The 16,728-nt window shown below is 38.4% G+C and overlaps 1 protein-coding gene across 5 annotated transcripts in view; it reads left to right on the top strand.

The window, feature by feature from the left end:
- col16a1 (collagen, type XVI, alpha 1) overlaps positions 1-16,728 on the top strand; it is a 134,208-nt gene that overhangs the window by 72,927 nt on the left and 44,553 nt on the right. For all 5 annotated transcript variants that reach the window (XM_036566251.1, XM_036566253.1, XM_036566249.1 and 2 more), the window contains 13 exons: positions 554-676; positions 1,648-1,683; positions 4,463-4,498; positions 5,959-6,051; positions 6,336-6,380; positions 7,972-8,007; positions 8,095-8,148; positions 8,654-8,689; positions 8,954-9,112; positions 10,290-10,325; positions 10,431-10,538; positions 15,973-16,095; positions 16,293-16,346. In XM_036566251.1, the coding sequence (XP_036422144.1) occupies positions 554-676; positions 1,648-1,683; positions 4,463-4,498; positions 5,959-6,051; positions 6,336-6,380; positions 7,972-8,007; positions 8,095-8,148; positions 8,654-8,689; positions 8,954-9,112; positions 10,290-10,325; positions 10,431-10,538; positions 15,973-16,095; positions 16,293-16,346 (939 nt within the window). The remainder of the gene's footprint in view (positions 1-553; positions 677-1,647; positions 1,684-4,462; positions 4,499-5,958; positions 6,052-6,335; positions 6,381-7,971; positions 8,008-8,094; positions 8,149-8,653; positions 8,690-8,953; positions 9,113-10,289; positions 10,326-10,430; positions 10,539-15,972; positions 16,096-16,292; positions 16,347-16,728) is intronic.

The following is a 16,728-nucleotide window of genomic DNA, read 5'->3' as shown; positions in this document are numbered from 1 at the left end:
ATAATTTTCTTAACCATTTCCAAACCTGTCTTATTATTTGTAGTTTTTATTCAGTACCTAATTTGGGTGGTCAGTGCTTTATTAAAACAAATGAAGAGAAATCTGGAACTAAATGTGTATTCTTTTAACCAGCTGGTATTTTGTGCTGTATTTATATTTATTTTTTCTATATTTTTATGTTATGTAGTGTTTTGACTGGCAAAAAGCCTTAATTGCCCATTTTTTGTCTTTTATGCAAAACATTAAATATTGTAAATTGCACTCTTTTCATGAAATAACTCACCACTGTTTGATAAGTTATTTAATGTATTTTTCATAACAATCTAAGCGAATGACTCTTCAGCCAGCCAGTGTACTTTGTTAACAGTCTGCTATGGTTGCCAAGTAACATACAGATCAAAGATTACTCCTTGAATGCTAAAATATTTTTTGAGAACTTGCATTAATACAGCATTTAGTTGACATGTGCAGTAATATATGTGTATATTGAATAGTTTACATGTTGACTCAACAGACATTTTATAACCTGAAGCATCTGTTTTCATTTTTTCAGGGTGACCCTTGTGAAGTGTGCCCTGGGCTGCCAACAGATTTGGACAACACTGTGACCCTTCAGGGGAAGCCAGGGCCTAAAGGCGAACCTGGAACCCCAGGAATAGGAGAGCAGGGTCTGCCTGTGAGCTCAATTTTTAATAATAAATACTTTTCCGATGTTCTCCACCTTAAACCCTGAAACCTCAGAACCCTATGAGCCCTAGCTAACATTTTTTCCTTTAGAGCACAATAACACATCACTCTCTTGCTCTCTGTATCCTGGATTTCATGGGACGTTTTCATGAGCAGCAATAATCAATATTACTCTATATGTCCCAGTCTAGCACTAGTGTTTTATATGGACCCTGAAGAGGTAATATAGTGTCTTGTATGCGCACGTTCCTCTATCATCGCCTTCTTGTGGTAAAAACACAACTTCGTTTTTTAGTTTGAGGTCCCCCTGTGAGAGATAATACTCATCTCAGAAGGTGCAGTACATTTCTTTTTTCCTGAACTGTTGGAACACGGCAGCATTCAGGCAGCGCTCTTCAACCCCGCTGGCATTATATTGAATGAGTGATGATGTCCTTATACCACTCCCCACCAAGCAAGCCACAGAATCATATTCTGTCTCCTATAATTATACCTGCTGGGACCGCGTATATATCTCATCTCTGAGGCCTGGTGAGTTTTCTCTAAGCAAGGCCTATTTCCCTCTGTCAATAGCAGCAGTTTTTTTTTTCTTATTCGTTTTATTCGCGTCTAGGAAGTGGTAGATGAAATATCGCAGCATAATGTGTGCTTTTAGCTCTTCCATCTTTTTACCCATTTACTTCTACTGTCTTCTGCTCTGTTCGAGAGGGATAAAATCTGCCAAATAAGACTCTATGTAGTGCACCATAAAGCGCTTGTGTGCATTTCTCTGTAGCGATTTCCAATAACGGCAGATTCAATCCACACACACCCCGGTGTGGGCCTTGGAGAAAGTGAGAAAGATAGAGGGAAAATGAAAAGGTGTGATGTGTAAAGCGATACAGTAGCAGAGAGTGAGGAGGGCTTTCATGGCACGGCCTCGGAGACTGATCCTGTTTTGATCCGTCTTCTCTGTTCTAGGGCTCTCCAGGAAAAGATGGCAAGACGGGTGAAAAGGTTTGTGTGCTTTTGTGGTTTTTGCCTGTTAGTGGTCGACACTCGTATTCATATTTGTGCTCTTCAACACATACATACATCAATGGGTCCGAACAGTTTTGTGTCAGGTTGCCATGTAAAACTTGTCAAACTTGAGACCACAGAGCACTTTAATCACCTGCTGAGCTGAATGAAGTGTGTTAAGTCTTCTAGGTTCCCCCTGGCGTTTCTGCCTCTACTTATGTTTTGTTTAATTATTTCTCACTTGTAGCTCATTTAAGCAAGATGAGAAATTCTGTCGAAAGTCCAGATTCTAAACTTGTAGTCGATACCACAAATGTGTTTGTCAGTAGAAAAGGAGCTGTTTTATTTTAAACTGAATTTGATGAAAAGTATAAAACCATTCTTTACATTGCTGCCCTGTTCATGATAAATGTAAATTGAATGTAAATGTAATTCATGATACTATATATACTCTACTATATAATAAATCTTTATATAGCACTTTTAATGTTAGCTGAAAAATCTCAAAGTGCTATGCTTGGGAATATTACGTTACTATCCACAAAAATCTCCAGTCTCGTTACAGGAGAGGCCAAAAACTTGATTTTTAATCTAAGTTAATATAAAGAGACTTTACTGCAAGCAATTTTGAAGTATTTCTATTGGTCCAATTTTTCAACATGTATATAGGGCAGCTGCTGTGGTTAAATGAGGTCAAAAAATAAAAGTAAAAAAAAAAAATGAATAGAACAAAAAACAGATACTTTTGTTTTTGTGAATAGTGACTATACACTCTCAGAAAAAAGGTAGTCACCTGTCACTGGGGCAGTACCCCTCTTGTCACTGGGGTGGTACCCTCAAGGGTACATCTCAGTGCCTTTAGTCAGGGAACGTAATTGTACCGTACTCTATTTAAATTGTATATTCAAAGTTGTATTGATCCCACACACCCCGTCTCGTCTCCAGGCTTTTTAGTTTATTGTTTTGTTTTAAAACATTAGATTATGAAAAGGTACAAATACATAATTTTCGCCTGTGAAAAACCTTAGTTAGAGTACACAAATGGACCTTAAAATCACTTTGGTACCTTTTGAAGGCACACTTACATTGTTTGTACCTTGATGAACAAAAATGTACCTGTACAGAACCTTTATTTCTAACACTGTATGTAAAACACTAAATGAAATAACTGCGCAGTTGCAAACAAAAAAAAAATAAAATGAAAATGACCCACAGTGCTCTAGGCAAGTGATAGCCTAATCAAATGTGTTTGTAATGTGGATTTAAAAAAAGAGCTTGCATTTCATGCTCAATATTCTCTGGAATGTTATTCCAGAGTTCTGGAGCTGTTTTAATGATCTTCCTCCAACTGAACTGTAAGTGATGCTAGGAGTTTGCAGTAAACCTGCCTCAGCTGAGCAGAGTAGTCTGGAAAGGCTATAACGTAAGATCATTACATAAGTAACTAGCTATGTGGTTCATTATGTAACTATACATTATACATTACATTCACGTTTACATTTACATATTTGGCAGTTAACAGATGCTCTTATGTAGAGCAACTTATAAAAGTGCTAAAAATGATGGTTCTTCAAGGGTCCTTTAGTAAAGAAAATGGTTCTATATAGAACCATGAACACTTAAAGAACCCTTTGCATGATTAAAGGGTTATTTGCATCATTAAAGGGTTCTACAAATTGACAGAGAATGTGCTGTAGATGGTTGTATATAGCACCAGAAAGAGTTCTTCTATTTTTATGTCAATTGGTGCTATATAGAACTTATTTCAAAAAGGTTCTATATGGAACCATGTAAAACACATTCCCCATCAATCTGAGGAACCTTTAATGATGCAAAGAATCCTTTAATCATGCAAAGGATTTTTGAGTGTTTAAAGTTCTATATATACCCATTTTCTTTACTAAAGACCCCTTGAAGTACCATCTTTTTAAGCGTGTAGCTAGTACAAATAGGTTAGAGTCCAGACTGCCCTTGAGCTGAGACGCTGCCAGAAGCAAAATCCAGTGCTAATACCTAGAAAGAAAGATTTAGAGTTAAGACAAAGCATAAGTGCAATACAGTGCATTTCAATAAGTACTTAGATTAGTGCCTCGTTCCACCTCCTGGGTGCCAAGGCAGAGAAGAGACCTGATGCTCTTCTTCCATTTGTCCTTGAAGGATGGCGGGTCAAGCCGAGCTGTACTTGAAGCTCAAAGGGCTCAAGGTACAGATCGAGTTTTGACCATTGCCATGAGGTAAGGAGGGGCTGGTCCATTTTTGGCTTTGTAGGCAAGTGCAAGCGTCAGGGTTTTAAATCTGTTGCGGGCAGCTACAGGAAGCCAGTGAAGGGAATACTTAATGGCACATTAGTAATGTTAATCGAATGTGTTGCAACATGACAAAAAGTCTAGACTTCTAAGGGTTAAAGGAATGAAAACACTAAACTGCAGCACTGCAGCTCTCTGGGGCTGCAGTTTGACATAATGTGTTTTTTGAATTATTCATGGCTACTCAAAGAGCACAAAGCAGGCACACTTATATATGCACATACACACTCTTAAGTACCTTAAACAGATCCCTGAGGCTCTTTCACTAGTTGATTGCAGTATATCTGACACCTAAGTCTCCAGAAAGATTGAGTTGTGACGGCCCCAGTGCTGACAGTCCAGTGTGTCTTTCACACCTCGCTCGTTTCTGCTGATTTAAGCTGTGAAGTGTTGGATGACTAAATGTTTCGCAGTGTAAGCAGCCTGCTTCAGAGCTGTCTCTCAATTGTGGTGTTGTGAATGTTTTACAGGGTGAGCCCGGGTCAGATGGGGCCAAAGGGGAAAAGGTGAGTTTGGACTTTTTGTAAAGTTGTGGAGATGAAGCATCACTCTTCAGTTTAAACAGTCAGGTTGTATCTCAAACAAAGGCCTGGTTGAAATATCAGTCAATAAAATCAACCAGTTTTAAAGTTCCAGTGTCCATATTTATCAAAGCAGCACTCAGCAGGGCTACATGGACTGATACATGGACCTGATCTCAGATCAGTGTTCTTACTCTGGTGCACTTGATGAATACAGGCCCAGGCATTTCTAAGTATCGGCATAAATTCCACCAATACTGCTCCAGAATCTCTTTGAAGTGGCTTATTTTATACTAAATAAGTTGACACTTTATTTTGAGTGGTCTTTTTTAAATGAAACAAACCCTTAACAGACTCTCAGTAACATGTCAAAAGCATATGAGGGTTAGGATTAGGTTTTGGGTTGAGGTTAAGGTTAGGGTTAGGATTAAGACCCGGGTTAGGGTTAGTTTTTGGATAAGGTTGGATTAGGTTAGGTTTTGCATAATGTAAGTAGCATATTAACAACACATCTACTTATTGTAAGTAATGTATCAACATAACATCAACAAGATAGTGATACTTCAATATATTCAGATGCTGCACTACTGCTACTTCACTGGTATGTTGTTGATGTGTTACTGATAATCTATTAAGAGTTTATTAATCATCTATAAAGGACCACGCCAAATAAAGTGTAAATAGGGGGATAATGGGGGAAAATAATAATAAGGGGAAGGTCACTCGCTTCTTAAGATACTCATCTTATTACAGCAACAAAAGCTGAGCTAGCAAACTTAAAATGCATTCATGCCAACTTGTATGAAGAGAGCTGATATAAGAAAAGTAAGAGCTAATTAACAGAAACTAATATAATTGCTAAGAAGGCTGGGAAGCTCCACCCTGACACTACAGTAAATGTGCTCATTACACTAATTACTAATGACAGTTCTTGACCTGTCTTAACAAGTCAATTAAGGACTAACAAGTTATTTAAATTGTGAGACTTCGCTCATGGAATGGTGTTCCAAAATTTACACATACCACAATTAATATTTTGGTTTCTTTTTTGTCTTTAGTTAAGCAAATCTAAAGTAACTGTGCACTAACATTTGTATAATTTTTTTAATAGTTTGCTGCAGAGGTCGTGTTTACTTTTCTGCTTCTTTTTTCATAATATGTAATTCAGCTAGGGGTGCCCAAAATTTACAAAACTTTATTTTTCAACATTTAAGTTTCTGTTGAGTTGAAGAATTCATATCTGACAATTCATAACAGACCAACTGCGGTCATATCATGTCAGTTCAGAACAGTTTGACTAAAATGATTGGAGTCTGTTTCATTTTTGGCCAAGTAAAAAATTCTTGTTGATAATATCAATCATCAGAATTTTTTCCATTAAATATCGATTTTCATATCGTTTAGGGCCTTTTCCAGACTTACCCACCTGTTTCTGTTCTCCTCAGGGCGAGCCGTGCACCGCATGTCCTACGCATGGTGATATCGGTCCAGCCCCTATTGCAGCAGCTCAGACTCTGAAGGGGGAGAAAGGAGAACAGGTGAGTCGTTTTGAAGATGCTGTTTGTTTTAGTAGCTGATTTAGAACAAGTTGGCATAAATGGAATGTGTTGTTAAAAAGGAGTAGGTTGTCTGTGCCTAATCAGCCACAGATGGCTTTTATTTACCTGCGTATGTTAATGTTCCTGTGTTGTTCTCACTCATTAGTTATTGTGCTGTACATTTCTCATACTCTCTTTTTCCTCTCTAATCGCTCTCACTTCTTTTTCCCATCTTCTCTCTCTCTCTCTCCTTATTTCTGCCTCATGCTCTTTCTTTCTCTCAGGGAGATCCAGGGCCTAGTGGTCTGAGTGGACTCAAAGGGGAAAAGGTTGGCGCTACTGAATGTCCACTTGAGCTGTATTGAAGCTGGATTAGTTTTATCACATCACATTCTGTAATGCAATCTGTGGTATTTGACTGGCCAGCTGGTACAGATTAAAGTATGCGTTTAACTCCCCAAATTCTCACAGAGGCCCAAATTGAAAGGTCGCAGTCCGGATGTTCACATCTGCAATACACCACAGGACACTCTCAATAGCAATAACAACACAGCCGTGTTTGTTAGCAGGTTTTGTTAGTGCTTTACTGTAAGGTCAATTCAAACAGGACTACTAACAAGAGGAAAGTCAGACTATTACCTACTATTTCCTGTTACCTACTCTAAGTTCATCCAGTTACAGAAGGTCATTTACTCCACACTTATTACTGTCAGACTGTAAAATCTATGTCCGTTGCAGTTTTGTGCTTTGAATTTGTATATCGTCAATGTCCAAAGAAAACCACGTATCCCCTTTTTTGTCGATTTTTTATATTTCTACATCATTTCAGCACACCAGCTCCTTTACAGTGTTTTTTGGAGGTCGCTTGTGCACTATGCACTACTTCGTCTACAATCTTGTTGATGGAATATATTTGTATGATGGAAATGTGTGTGATTTTACAAAACTGAAAGAGAAACAGGATTTTCACTCTGTAGGTCATTTTTAAGTTTGCATTTAAATTAAATTCTAATTTATTTCAATTATTTTTTATAATGGCAGTTGTAAACAATTTTTGATACAAAGAAAATGTCAGTTTTACTGCATGTTTTATCGCCACGTCCATTTTTGTGGAGTCACAACACAGACAGAATACAGTTTCCTAGTTAATCTGATGACAGTCACAGATAATTATTTTAATTTGATTATAATAGTTTTAAAAAATCCTAATTGACTTCCATTCCGGCAGTGGAATGACCACACTGTAAATCCTGACAAGTTCACTTTACTCAAACTTTTAGAGGTAACTCATTGCCTCAAATGAATTAGGTTTTGAAGGCACTTTTTCAAGTTGTTTGAAATATACATGGAGTTGAATACACTCAAACCTTTAGGTTTAACAAAGTAAAAATATATATGACACAAACTAGCATGTTGCAGAACCTTGAGCTTTTAGGTTGAAGTAACTACTACATTGTTTTAATTGTCCATTATCATGTCACTGAAAATCACAGTGATCACAAGCTGAGATGTACAAGAAAGTGTGCAAGAAGAGTGAAACTACTGACTTTCAAAAAGAGAATAAGTACTGACTTGACAGCCATTTAAGTTGTTTTGTTACAACCAAACTGACTACTAAGCAGAGACACTAAACACATTCATGGTTAGAAAAACCAAAATCTGCGCTTTCAGTGTAGGGGGTCTGCAGAAAGAAGCTATAATCACAGATTTTGTCTTCAGTCTCTTAAATTAGCATACCTCCCCAAGTCAGACTAATGCAGCCCCATTAGAGCTGTACTGTGATTCTGTCTTTGTTGTTGTTTATCAGACAGATGCCCTCTTTTAGACCAAGTTATCCACAGATGTTGTTATTTTTTCACATTTAGTTGTTCAGGACTGCCCTGTGTGTTGGTGATGGCTAAAATTCTGGTTTGGTTTTAGGGTAATGCGGGTAGCAAAGGCAGTGAGGGGAAAACGGTAAGTATGGCGTATTTCACTTTGGCAGTTGGATTATGATGAACGACCAAGACAGTTTTAACTCACTTCAGGGAAAATCTTTTTCAGGGCAAACCTGGTCCAAGAGGTCCCAGTGGCAAGGATGGACAGAGAGGGTTAAAGGTGATGAAGCCCACTGGACTAAAGGATGTTTTGCAGAAAACATACATTTTTATTGACACTCTCAAGATTTCCTGTCAACATTTTTAAGGAATATTACAGAAATGGGTTTGGAGCTGAATTCTCCCTTAGGCTCCCAAACAGAATTGAAGCTCAGCATAAGATCAACAAAGTGGTGTCCTCGGTTATACAAACTGTGAAGGAATATTTTACTGGATTCTGCTAGATATGGCTTGCCAGCAGTGAAATAGATCCACTTGGGTAATTTCACCTTGACTAACCTTTGCCAGATCTTGCAGCCAGTGTTTTATCACTGAACCTGGATTCAGTTAGAATAAAAAAGGTAAAAAATAGGCTCAGTGGAAAAGTAGCTTCCAATGTTCAGTTGGAGCGTATAGATGTCCACAAATGCTGACTAACCAAGGACAGCATGTTTTTTATGAAGTGTAAATTGCCAATACTGTGGTCATCACTGTCATATTCAGAGCTTGTTTGTAATTTTTTGCAGGGGGACGAGGGTTTACCTGGTCTCAAAGGTGAAAAGGTGAGTGGCCAGCCTAGTTTCAGTTAGCTACAATGGCATAGTACAGCACAGTTGCATAGTATTATAAACTGGAAACTTAAAAGTTTTATAGCAACTCAAAGCAAAGTAAGCCACAGTTTCTGTTTAGGTTGAGTGAGATTTTTGCTATTGTTTATTAAAGGTTGTCCAACCTGGGAACAGTTGCTATGAAATGTGGGCGGAACATGTATTGATCTATTCTGTGAGTGTCTGGGTGGCGTGTTGTAACTGTTATATGTATCTCAGGGAGACTCGTGTGGTGTGTGCCAGAACATTGCCTCTGAGGTGAAAGGAGGCCCGAACATTGTCAAAGTGATAGGAGAGCCCAGTCTGCCGGGGCCCCCAGGACCTCAAGGGCCCCCAGGGCCTCCAGGACCTCCGGGAGAGGAAGTAGAGGGCAAACAGGTGAGCTTGCTGGGTCCTGCTCTCTGTGTCTTTTACAAGTACAGTCTAGGTGAAATAATAATAAATTTACACTTACAAGAAATTCTAAGCCTGTATTCCTTCAAATTGAATCAAAGTAAGTTCCTGTATGTTTAAGATGATAAATATTAACAAAATCAAACTGTATGGGCTTTATGAGTTTCGTGGACATGGATTAAGCTTAGTGCCACCTAGTGGTGGTATTTCACCAATAGAAATCCTGTTTAGTTCAGGCCATACGTTCACATTAGGAGTTGCTAATGTTAGCTCAGGCTTGTCTCTTGTGGGTGTGTTTGAGACGGCTCTTGTTGTTACGTGTCAAGTTTCTGACAGGAAAATGTAAAAATTCGTACTATATTTGGTTTAAAATATGAACCAAGGTTATACGTTTATAAATTTACAAGTTTATAAGCTTCCCATCCATTAATTGTATGATATTCCAGGAAGCAGGAATGATCTGCTAGTAAGAACAGAAAGTTTAGTCTGTACCTCAGACCTTAATGTCTGCAGTTGGTCTGAAGAATTGATTTGAGCCAATAATTTAGCTTGTTGCTTCATTGCGTCACAGTTCGTTTGCATTTTTACAAAAAAATTCAGCTTTGCTTGTGGCTTGTTGCCTTGCTGCCAGTTCACTTGCTGCTTGTCTCTGAATCACCTTCTCTCTGGTCACCTGTCGCTCTTATATCTGCTAATGTGAATGTATGATCAGGCTTAATCTTTATCTGGAAACTGGCCGTATACAAAATGAATATATTGATTTTGATACATACTAATATGACACCACAATGTGCAACCAAATACAAAAGATTTATACCAGTATAGAATGGGTGGTTACAGTATGTACAGCATATACAAGGTTTCGCTATGACAGCATATCTCATGCTAGCTAACTTTATTTAGATTCACCAATATCGCAGTCGATCATGTTCAGTTTAGTGAAGAAAATTGTGCCCTTCATTAAAATAAGATTAATCATGCAGCCCTCCTGGGTGGCGCTATCAGTGAGGAGTTGTCTATTTATGTCCGGTGGTCATCTCAGTTCCTCAGTGAAATCACATCTCATCCAGCCATCACTGTGGACACGATGACAGCAGTAATCCAGACTAATCAATGTCTGAGCTACTCTTGCATTAATCAGACTTTTAATCTGTCTCAACAGGGTCCTCCAGGCCTTCAAGGACTAAGAGGAGAAAAAGTAAGTTACAGTTATAAGACAAGGCAAGCATGAATGCCTGATTCATAATGAATGACATTCTGGACATTAGATTAGCACTTTCTGACAACCCTTCTGCATTTTCAGGGTGAACAGGGTTTACAGGGTGACCCAGGCCTGGTTGGGGAACAAGGAGCCCCAGGACTGCCTGGAGAGGCAGGGAGAGATGGCCTTAATGGACTTAAAGGAGAGAAGGTTAGTTGTATTAGATATTCTGTTGACTACAGTCTGAGATTCGACTCACATGTTGTTGTTGTCATATCAAAACCTCAAAACTATTTCTTTTATTTCTTCTGAAAATGGCAGCTGTCTTTGTGTACACTGCATGATGAACTGACCAATATAGACGGTCAACTTGGAATAAAATGTTCTTATACTGGTGTGCAAGTTAAGGATACGTTTTCCTTTACCAAGGTACTAGGGCTTGCTATGACAGCAATCGATCAATATGCTGATAAACTACAGCGGATTCTGATTTATGTAATTATTGCATATGTTAGAATCTCTTTGGTCATTTTTGTGGTCACTCACAGTACTCATTTAAACTTGCAGATTTCTGCATTTATGTTCATAGATAAGTAAAAGTCCTTCCTTTTGGAGATCTAAGGCACAATATGGTTTGGCACTGACTCATTTTGAGTTTCACTCCTGGATCTCCTGCTGGAGATGAAAACAGATTTATCCCTCAGATATCAAATGATAAGATCACTGTTTCTGTAGAGCAGAGTGAAGAGGTCCTGCGGTCCCTTGAAAATCCTCCTGCTTGGACAGGCTGTGGGCCAGGGCCTTTTTCCTGCTCTCATCTAGTGCACCAGCTTGCTCATTTCAGTTTTATTAATAGGACTTACTTCGCCAAATGGTTCCGAGTGAGACTGCTGGCCCTTACTGTGATTTTGGTAAAGCTAGATCAGTGGGAACCACTGTGTGCAACATGTTCATCTGTGTGCTGTCTTAAAAATAGTACTGAAACCGTATGATGAAAAGCAACGATTTGCTACAATTCCTCAAATTAAACAGGCATAACTTTGTCATATTAACATAGGCTATTGCAGAATTACAGTAGAAAACAGTAAAATGTTTCTACTATTGTTTCTGTGTCTAATTTTTGTTTCTAACAAGAAATTCTAGAAAATTCAAATTCGAGATTTGAAAGAATCCAGTTTTGGAGATTGCACAGTTGGTTCGTACAGGGTGATGAATGAGCCTCTTCAATAGCAGATGACCAGATTATACCAATGAGCAGTGACTTTCACAAATAAATGTTCCCACAAAAGCAGGCCTCTTTTACCAATTGACTGTTTCTGTTTCCGTTCATGGCTGTGTATGCCCAAACATGGTCATTTGGGCAGTCATGATAACAGTAACTGGTAAAAGTTTTGTAACCCACGCTGGCCATGTGGTATTGGAGCTTTTTGTGTGCTACTATGTTTTCTATCACTGTGTTAAAGAAGCTCTGTGCTGCCTTTATTGCTGGATGCACTATGATTCTGTGAGATCTGATTCAAAATGGAATTCGTATTGATAAGTGATGGTTATTAACTGGTTTAACCAGAGTAGTGATAAAACACAGCCAGTGTGTGAAATATATTTTGATTTACCCGAGGTTAGTGACATGAAAAAATATAAAAAATATGAATTTTCGGCTTTGTTAGATTATACACTTTATTTTCCAAATCAATGCAACAAGAACATTGAGACATCACTCTATTAATGGAGAAGTGTAGATTAGCCCCCTTGAATTTGGGTCCGCCAACTTGCCCGTATGTCAAATTCAATGTTTCTATATATGATTGTCGATCTTTGTGATAATACAGTGCAGAAATACAGTTCTACAAATACATTCCTGAATCTGTAGAGTCTTCACGTTCAACTCCATCTGATCACAGGATCGTATGTGACTCACATCGAGAGTTATGAGTCTATGAAGAGGGGTTGATATCCACATTATCTATCCCATTTTGGGTGAAACTGACCAGTAGACACTCAGGAAGTCATTAAGGACTTAATGATCATTAAGGACTCAGGAAATTCTTCATTCATTATAGACTCGACATCGGAGACACATGAAATGGCATGCAAAAAAGTTTAGAGCCTCTGAAGTTGCTGCAGCGGTTATGTAAAGTAGCAACAAAGACAAAAGCATTTTAATATGAAACATGTGGGTATCATGTTATATACAAGTGCCTTTAAAGACAAATTTAAGCAGATACACACAAATTGTAAAAAGGCCCTTAGACCGCAGAGGGTTAAACAGCAGAAACAGCCGCTATTTGCATTTGCCTTAAGTAATAACGTGAATTTGTGTAGTAATGAAAGAAAGCCCCCTAAATAACTGGTGTGCACAGCATTGCCAGTCGTTACTGTAAAAGGCATTCTTTACTTATACATTGTATAATTCCTCCAAATTGCAGACAGTGCATGTCTTACCTACAGATGAAAATAACATGCTGAGCTGTCACTAAATAAATAAGCATGAAGAAAACACCCTACATACTACCTTATCATTAGAGGTATCACAAAGGAAAATAGAGAGAAAGTGAGAAGTGGGAAAGAGAAAGAAGAGCTCAGCGTCCGTTTAAATGGGGCCCATGACAAAGGGGACCAGACCTCATTGCTCCCCTCATGTAGATGCTGACATAAATTTACACCTATGCTAGAAAGATCCAACAACACACCTCACCAATTAGCTTCCATCAATCTTACACAGACAGCACTGACTTCTATTTATCCTCCTCTTATTCATGGTGCAGCTCGTCCATAGTAAGAGTTTTTACAACAGACCCAACACAACCTGCAACATCATATAATCATTATTTAAAATCTTAAAAATAGGTAATCTAACATCTAAGTTAACACCTTAAAATCCCAGGCTTATAACATAGTAAGGCTTATTATTCAGTAACTACAGGGACTTCAGTGCAATTTGGCTGAGCTTTTGTTAGTTTATAGAAGTGTGTAATAAAACTTTGGGCCCTGGCCCTTTAAGGATTTAACAGTAGCTGTTAGTGGGTGAAGTCGTATGCCAACTTGTTTGAGACATTACGAGTAAACAACAAAATTATACTAATGTTTTTATTGTATGTGTATGTAGTATTAGAATTTGGGGTCCATAAGATCCTGATTGTGCCACTGCTTTTAGGAAAAGGCTAAGGAAGCGTGTTTCCACGTCCCGCTGGAGTTCCTTTTAGTAGATCCCTGTATGTCTGGTAAAGAATCAGATTTCCTTTGTGTTCTTCTGGTATTCTCTGTATTTGTCGTTGTTATTTTAAACATGGTGCTTATCTAAGCAAGTGGCTCTCAATTAGAGATAACACAGTGAAAAGGCTAAAATGAGCTGTTTTTAATTGAAGCCCTTCACTGAAGATGAGCATCTAAAAGTAGGCCATCATGCTGAAGCTACTCAAACACTCTTCTACTCTACAGGAAGGAAGAAACAACTAACAACATCACATCACACAACGCGACTGTGTGCTATTTCAACATAGACCTGTTACAGAATTTGATAGAATTCATCCTTTTTTGCTGTCCAATATCTGATCCCATACTTTCTGCTGATATCGGCCTGATACTGACACTTGTGGTGATGCACCATGATTTTGGACTTATATCAGTGTCAGCACATAATTGTTTAAAAAAAAAAACATCAGCATCGGACAGATGTTTAGCTTTGACCCATATTTCAAACCAGTGTTTGATGATATGTTGACGAATGTTCAGGTGATGCTGGAATAAAATGTCTGCATTTTATTAATGAAACAAATCATCGCTGACCATAAGAACACGTGTTTAGATTTGACCAATATTTCAAACCTTTTGATGTTTGATGATGTATTGAGGAATGTTTAGGTAATACTGGACAAATTTTGAACATTGCAGCCGTCCTTTACATTATATAAAAAATCATGATGAATGGACCAATAGAAATGTACGGTGCCCTGCTGGTGACATCCTGTGTAAATAAAAATGATGCATGGACAAAACTTAGTAAGGCGTGGGAACAAGATAGGTCGCATGGAAACAAGATAGTTAGACCACGACTTAATTATCTCATTCCCTTGCCTTAATAAGTTGTGGCCATGCATTAGGATCTCATCCTCGTGTTAATAAGGCGTTATTAACTATTATTTTAATTTGTATGGGATGTCACCCGCAGGGCTCTGTAGAAATGCTCCAGAATCTCTTAGTGTAAAACTTTTTCACATCTTACATTAAACTTACATTAAGTTATCCAGTTAAGGTAAGACCACTTTTCCTTTCTGGAGATACTTGTTCTGTTTTTGTTTTGGACAGTGAGAAAATGTTATGTTAGTAGTTTTAATTTCTACATTTTATATATGTTTATGTATCTGCATATATGTACAAGAAGAGTATTAATTATCTGCATCATCCCACAATTCCCATCGTATCCCCTTCGTATCTCTAGGCACTTGATATCGGATTGGTGCTATCTCTGTTCTCAGTGCTGATTCTGGAGGACCACTGCTCTACACATTTTTGAGTTTCTCCACATCCCCTCAGTCCTGATGCAACTAATGAGCTCATTAACAAGCTCTTCATGAGGCGAGCAGGGAAACACCACAACATGCAGGGCAGTGGTACTTCTGGACTGACCTAATCAATAAAAAATGACCACTTGCTGAGCTTGCTGAGGGTTGTGTCTGTTTATAGCTGCTTCACATGGCTCTGAAGGAGCATGTGCTTTCCTTCATGCTTCCAAATGGTTGGTATCACACAGCAGTGGGGATTCAGATATAGACTGAGAATTAGTAACACTGAGGTGAGGTTTTGCTTGTAGAAAAGTTGGTATGCAGAAAGCAACACAAAGCCCAAAGCCTTTAATGAATATGCTGTAAGTTTTAACAAGCAATCTGGATCCATCTGTCAAAACTGTATTTCTGTGGTCCAATGAGTTTGAGTCATGCTGTATTGCTCTCATACAAAGTCTTCAGAGTCAGAGCATAGCGTTCAAGTTCTGATGTGAAATGATTCATGTACATTATGAGCAGGAATGAAATTAGTGATACATTTTCAAAGGATCTTTCTAACAACTTTAAAGTTATTAATGCATTACTGAACACTGGACACTGCATAGCTCAAATGCACTTCGTGTAAACAAATAAAATAATATTTGTGCTTCGTTTAAACAATATAATGCATCATAAAGTGGGCGGTGTAAAGTGCACTGGCCATTCACTGTAGAGTGCATATAGAGCAATATCACTGATTTTGAAAAAGCGTTTGGACTAATTCACTTTGTGTTGAGAAATAGAGATGTTTCTGAGTTGACAAGACGAAAACATACAATATGCAGCCTGCGTGCTGCTCAGTCTCTCGCAGCCGAGTTGTAAAAATGCTAAACGTGACGTGAAATGTAAAACTACTTATGAAATATTAAACAACAGTCTGCGCCGTACAGGAAGGGCTGACAGATTATGCTTTCGGAAGTGTAAGCAGAGATGATTGCGACAGATTTGCTTGGGAAGGAAATGAAATAAATAAAGTATGGCAGTAATGAAATGCAGTGACTTCAACTGTATTTATATTTCAAAGTGGCAAATGCCAAAGCCTCTGAAATGGAGACTGAGCCACTGAACCCATGGATGCTTTTGTCTTTTCATTCTGTCGTCAGGGTGACGCATGTGACAGCTGTCCATCGCTCCCCGAAGACTTGGGTGATGTGGTGGGTTTACCTGGACCAAAGGGAGAGAGAGGAGAGCCTGGTCCACCTGGCGAGGGGACAGCAGGGAGGCATGTGAGTGCTTGTGTTTGACTCAGATATGTCAGCCTTGCATGCTTCTTTCACTTTAAACATAAACACACTTCTCGCTATTCAGATGAATTTGACTTGATAAGACATGGCTTTTATAGCAAAACAAACTGCTCAGTGCCAAACATTTTCTTTAGAATGGATGCTGACTTTACTATCTGTCCTTTTTCCCTGATCTGTAGGGTATGCCAGGGTTGCCTGGCAGCCAGGGGCCTAGAGGACCTAAAGGAAGTCAGGTAAGTAAGTGCTCAGTATGTGTGAAAGTAATATAATAAAATCTAAAAATCTGAAACTTAAGGTACAAGCCCAATTCCAAAATTGTTGGGACAGTATCTGAAATACAGATAAAAACAGAAAGCATTGATTTATAAATCTACTTGTATTTCAATGAGAACAACACAAAGACAAGAGATGTAAGGTTTTATCCTATCAACTTCATTGTTTTTACAAATATATGCTCATTCTGAAACCCATTTTCCAAAAAAGATGTGACGGGGCGCTTTAAGACTAGGAACATTGTGAATCCCCCTAAAGAGAATATGCAGTCATGTTTGGGTATAAAAGAAGCATCCAGGAAAGGCCTAAATTTGGTACCATTTTCAATTTAGTACAGGTTAC

Source organism: Colossoma macropomum, unplaced genomic scaffold, assembly GCF_904425465.1.
Source record: "Colossoma macropomum unplaced genomic scaffold, Colossoma_macropomum, whole genome shotgun sequence".
Classification (NCBI taxonomy): Eukaryota; Metazoa; Chordata; class Actinopteri; order Characiformes; family Serrasalmidae; genus Colossoma; species Colossoma macropomum.
Note: the sequence above shows the minus strand (reverse complement) of the source record. Positions and strands in the feature narration are given on the sequence as shown.